Below are 6,000 nucleotides of genomic sequence, written 5' to 3'. Positions count from 1 at the left end.
ACGGCTCTGTCAATGGGAACGAGAGCATCCAACAGGCCAATCCGAGGAGGATATGGAGGAGATTTCGGAGACAATGAATGGGCAGGTGTCACTAAGGTTGCTGGAGAGGACTCCAGAACTATATATTGGGATGTGACAGCAGTTAATGAAACTACCACGACATTGACATGCATCTGAAAGTTTTTGAGAACTTGATGGTGGTCCATGGTATCAAAGAGGAAGACCAGCGATGTTCCTTAGGTCCTAGTCTAACCGGGCGAGCCCTAGAACCATGTCAGACTCTGAGTCCTGCAAATCATCTACCGCCTTTTGGAACTTGGCTTGGGCGCTCTTCATGCCAAAGGCCATTACTTTGAATTCAACTTGCCCAAATGGTGTAATGAAGAGCGCCCAAGCCAAGTTCCAAAAGGCGGTAGATGATTTGCAGGACAGATGTCAGGAATTCGCATGTATTCAGATAATATCTGTATATTCAGTGACATGTTGGAAGACCATTTACTACATGTCATCCAGGTGCTTAGATGCATAGCATTGCCTGACTGACAATCAGACCTGACAAATGCCAAGTGGGAATGGCAGAGGTAAGGTACCTGGGGCGCAGGGTTGGTGGAAGCAACATACGACCACAGCCAACAAGAGCCCATTTTGTCCTGGCCCAGCCACTCCAACCAGAAACAAGTGAGAGCTTTCCTTGGCACTGCACGGTATTACCACACGTTCATGCCTCACTATGGTACCATTGTCAAACGGATGACAGAACTGACTACCAAACAGTTCATGAGACAGGTAGTATGGACAGATGACTGTGAACAGGCCTTCTACCAGCTAAAGGAGGTTTTGTCCCAGTCACCTGTACTAGCTGCCCCTGACTTCCGGCGACGATTCATTGTACAAACTGATGCTTCGGGCTGCGGATTGGCAGCAGTTGTTGAATCAGTTTGGGAAAGATGGTCAAGAACACCCTGGAGCATATTTGTCCCAGAAACTGGTGGCTAGGGAAATTGCCTATTTCACCATTGAGAAAGAGGGTTTGGCCATAGTGTGGGCACTCAAAAAGTTGCAATCCAATCTATATAATACCCCATTCATACTGCACCAAAATCCCGGGTTTTTCCCGGGGCGAGCTCAAACGACCCGGGTCTTGGTGCAGTATGAATGGTACAAGTCCAAAATCCCGGGTCTAAAAACCCGGGTCTTCAACCCGGGATTTATCGAGGGGTAATTCCCGGGTCAGACCCGGGTTGCCTGCACTATGAATGGTGCAACCCGGGTTTTTCAACCCGGGTTGCACAGAAAACATGCTGATTGGCTGTCTGCCTGCCTCTGGAGGATGATGTCATCGGTGGAAGCCCGTGGGAGATTGTAGAAGCTTTTTAGGAGAGATGGTGGATGGTGTACTCAACATCAAGCTGAAGCAGAAACGTTTTTTTAGGGAGAAAATTGCTTTTATTATTTCACAAAAACAGTGTTTATTTACAGCAATTATGACACACTGGATGGAGGAAGAGGTGCGTGAGCTGCTGAATGTCAGAGGGGAGGAAGAAATTAGAAGGCAAGTGACTGGGACTGTGAAGGATGCCACAGTGTACTACAACATCGCCAAAATACTCACACAACGTGGCATAAAGAGAACACAGCAACAAGTCCTGAACAAATTGAAGTCCCTGAAGAAGCAGTACACTAAAGTCCATGACCACAACAGGCGCAAAAGTGGCGCTGAAAGAATGGACTGGCCCTTTTATGACCAGTGCAATATGGACTTTGGACATTCTCCTCTGACAAATCCAATTGCACTGTCATCTTCTAGCAATGTGGATGCGGCTATATCAACACCACCAGAGAGCACACAGACAAGCGAGGCCGCAACGGTAATAATAGAAGATTCTATTGAAGACACCCCAGAACTGGAGTGCTCTGCCACAACAGATGACACCAACATTTCTTGGGAGGAATTGAACGATTCACAGCCATTCCCTGCTGCGCAAGTCGTTACAGATACTTCGCAAGAAATGCAGCCAGAACCAGTGCCGGTGTCAAAGTCTACGCCAGGTCCCAGTTTACGCTCCAACAGTAAGTATCTTTAATAATCTCACATAATAACCAACTATATATACATACCAATATATCTACATAATTGAGAAAAAAAAATGAACTGTATAAACATAACTGCCAAAAACAGAGAACTATATCAACAGAAATGCAAGCCAAATACCAATAAATATATCTACATAACTTTAAAAAAAAAAAAATGTTTGAACATAACTGCCAAAAAAAGAGAAGTATATCAACATAAATGCAAACCAAATACCAATATATCTACATAACTTAAAAAAGAGAACTATATCAACAAAAAGCCCAAAAGACAAATATAATACACTCCAAAGTATTAAAACATTAACACGCATATGTTGCAGTGCAAAACTACTGGGCAAGAGGGAGGAGGCCTCAAGCACATATCAGCTTACAACACTGCTTTTTTGTTCTGCCACATTATATATTCTAATGAATGTTTTACTGTGTTTTTTTCTACGTACAGTTTACAACGTTCCTAAAAAACGCAAAAGGCCCAACAAAATGGAGCAAACAACTAAAACAATGACAACTGTCATGATGGATCAACTGCGGGAGATGGACAGCACCATGAGGGAACACGAGAATACACAACTGCAGCATTTCATGGACAATGAGCGGGATCTCCAGGACTCTTTCCTCATGCAAATCATGAACATGCAGGAACGCGTGTTACGCGAAAATCGTGAGTGTATGATGGAATTCATGGACAGACTCCTCTCACGGGTGCAGGCACCTCCTCCAAGTCCTTACTATTATGACGGACATTATCCTATGTACCAGCGGGGGCAAGCCATAGGCAACAATAACCCTCCAAACCCGGTACATTATACACAACATGCTCAACCTATGAGTAACCCCAACATAGAATACCCACCTGGTAACCAAACCACTCCACAACCAGAAATGCCACAATATCGGCAATTGTAATAATCATGTTTTATGGACAAATGTTTAACAGTTAATTATTATTATTAGCATTATTATTATCCTTTATTTGTTAGGCGCCACAAGGTTTCTGTGGCGCCGTACACAGTACAAAACAGTCGACTATACAGGGTGAAGCAGTACAAAACAATAAACAAAATACCAATACTTCAGAAACTCCAGGCAGGTTTATGCAAATAATTGTTATCATGTATGTTTTACGTGTGATCTGGAATCACGCCGTTAGCTTCACATATTACGTGAAAAGCAAATTTGCACTTACTGTTTGGGCACATTTGTGTCTTCTGTTTACTACATGTGTATATATTTATTTATTTTTTCTACATGCATGTAAGCACTTTTGTATTGTCATTTTATATTTTTGTGAAGAGACATATGAGGAAATATGTACAAAACAAAATACAATATGTGAAATAAACATTTTTTTTTATTTTTACATTTGTGTGGTACATTTAAACAAGTGAGGTCAAATTGGCAGTGAGGGTGGTCCTAATAAGTTCAGCAGAGGTATTGGTGCGCTCTCCTTCAAAAGTACTGGAGTCCACTGACAGCACTGGCATTTCAGATTCCTGCACATTCCACTCAGGTAGAAATTGCTCTTTTTGTATTTCACAAATGTTATGTAAAATACAGCAAGCAGCAACAATAGGCAGCGCCAACGTCCTTTCAAGCGCCCAAAGGCATTTTCCACCACCATCCGAGCCGAGCTGAGGGTATGTGTAAACCGGATCTGTTCCTGAGACAGGTGATGTTGCTGAGTGAACTACTTCATCAGCCAGCGCCTCAAAGGGTAAGCAGCATCCCCAATGATGTGTACCGGTATCTCCACACCATCAACAAACGTAGATTTCTGTAAATAAAAACATGCAGTTTCACGTCACCATGTTAAAAATATTGGTCACATAACGCAGTACACTTGGTACTATATGGTGAAAATGCATTTTGCAAGTGGTACATCTATGTATAAAAAGGGGCAGTAAATACATACAATATTGATAGCAAACAATAGTATATAAGCTTCAATTACAAAAACATCATACAACATTACACCTATATTTACCTCTCTAGGGAACAGCCAGCCATCTTGTCTTTCCTCAGCAATTTGGTAAAGGTCTGAATTTGCTAGAACTCTGGCGTCATGGGAACGTCCAGGCCACCCGATGAAAACATCTGTGAAACTGACATAAAAAAATACATATAGCAATGTTTTACAATACGCATTACACATGGCACAGTACATTAAAAAAAACATAAAAAATGCTTACCAATAGTTGTGGTCAACCACAGCCTGCAGAATGATGGAATGCCAGCCTTTGCGGTTGTAGTAATCCGCATGGTTGTCTGTGGGGGCAATGATGGGGATGTGTGTCTCGTCTATGGCTCCAGCACACTGTGGAAACCCACGCTTCAGGAATCCTGCAATTGTATCATCCAGGCGCTGACCTTGCGGTAAGGAGATGAAGCGATGATACAGGGCTTCCAGCAATGCCGTGGTGACTTCATGCACTAGAGTGCACACCGTGGATATCCCCACTCCAAACAAGCAGGAGATTGTCCGGTATTCTCAAGGGGTAACATACCACCACAACACAATAGAAAGGCGCCTACATGGTGGAATAGGTTTCCCAAAGTTAGTGGCCTTCCTGGAAAGTGCTGGGGTAATAAGGTCCAGCACATAGTTAAATGTCCAACGTGACATTCTGAAGTGTTGCATCCACTGCTGTTCCTCAAACGCTTCCACAGTAGACCAGAAAGCTTCTTCGTGGCTACGCTCTCTGGCACGCATGGTTCGGTTACTGGCAGCACTGAATCTCAAAATTGAGGCAATGCTGGCCCTGAGAAAAGCTCTCCTCCTGCACATATACAGACACCGAGTTTTCTTCTGTTGTGCCATAAACTTCGCCTTCCTCCTCCTGAACTAGGACTGTGCAAGAGTGCACAGTGTCAGCAGCTGCAGCAAACTCTCATTTGCTGCATAAAACAGCAAAAACACACTAGTAAACATGAACTCTGGGCTACACAAAAGTGAGTCGTCGGCCATGATGAAAAGTAATGTGGTAAACAATCACCACCCACTTTTGCATCATCTTTATGTGTCAACAAACCAGTCACCTTTCAATGACATCACCTTTTTTCAGCCAATGAAAACTGCTCTGGTGATGACTCCCACAAATTGCCAGGGCACAGACTTGTGCAGTATGAATGGGGTCAACCCGGGAAATTCCCGGGTCCGAGGTGCAGTATGAATGGTGTTTCTGAGCTGGGACGCTCAGAGCCCCGGCAAAAATCCGGCTTGAAAAACCCGGGATATTGCCGGGGCGACAGTATGAAAGTGGTATAACTGAGAGTTCTTGGTTGTTACTGACCATAATCTTCTCAGTTGGCTCAACCAGACTGCTGGAGACAATGGATGGCTGCTATAATGGATTCTAGCTCTGCAAATGTTTTAACTTTTCCATTTCCAACAAAAAGGGCAGCCAACATGGGAATGTCGATTAACTATCCCGTCAAGAGGAGCCAAATCCTATTCATTCTACCCAGCTGGCCCTGCTGCTTGTCCAGCAGTAGGACAAACAGACTCATGTCCCGGATTTAAGAAGGGGGAGGGATGTAAAAACCACTCTGTGTGAGTTTGGACTTGTGCGACTAAAACACACTTGCAATTCGGGCATAGTAGAACTTCTAGGTCGTAATTATGATTTAGAAAGCTTCCAGGCCATCCAGCTGCCCCCACTGTCACAAAGAGTATGAAAGAAACAGCCAGCCCTGAGACCACGTAGTATATTGGGGTCACATCCCCACCCTCACAGTCCCTTTACCCCAGTACAGTTGTTACCTTTACTACCCCTATTGCTTCACAGCCACTGCAAACACAGAAGACAACACACACTCACATCACAGGCAGAGAAGAGATGAGCCACATGCAGTCTTGACATAGGTGTGTTTTACCCCCATCTCCACAGTACCGTGATCTCTGGACAT

The 6,000-nt window shown here is 43.9% G+C and overlaps 1 protein-coding gene and 1 long non-coding RNA gene across 2 annotated transcripts; one reads left to right on the top strand and one right to left on the bottom strand.

The window, feature by feature from the left end:
• Nucleotides 1-271: 271 nt before the first annotated feature.
• On the top strand, nt 272-3,023 carry LOC142150708 (uncharacterized). The gene is made up of 4 exons (XM_075205904.1): nt 272-412; nt 860-1,041; nt 1,808-2,070; nt 2,537-3,023. The coding sequence occupies exons 1-4, from the start codon at nt 272-274 to the stop codon at nt 2,998-3,000; spliced, it is 1,050 nt and encodes a 349-aa protein (XP_075062005.1). The 3' UTR covers nt 3,001-3,023.
• Nucleotides 3,024-3,759: 736 nt separating this feature from the next.
• Nucleotides 3,760-4,362, bottom strand: LOC142149881 (uncharacterized). Its single transcript, XR_012690899.1, has 3 exons — nt 4,284-4,362; nt 4,079-4,196; nt 3,760-3,868 (listed from the first exon to the last, which is right to left on the bottom strand). It is a non-coding gene; the product is annotated as an uncharacterized LOC142149881 (long non-coding RNA).
• Between the last annotated feature and the right edge of the window lie 1,638 nt (nt 4,363-6,000).

This window comes from Mixophyes fleayi, chromosome 4, assembly GCF_038048845.1.
Source record: "Mixophyes fleayi isolate aMixFle1 chromosome 4, aMixFle1.hap1, whole genome shotgun sequence".
NCBI classification, from domain to species: domain Eukaryota; kingdom Metazoa; phylum Chordata; class Amphibia; order Anura; family Limnodynastidae; genus Mixophyes; species Mixophyes fleayi.
This window is presented reverse-complemented; position numbering and strand designations above follow the sequence as displayed.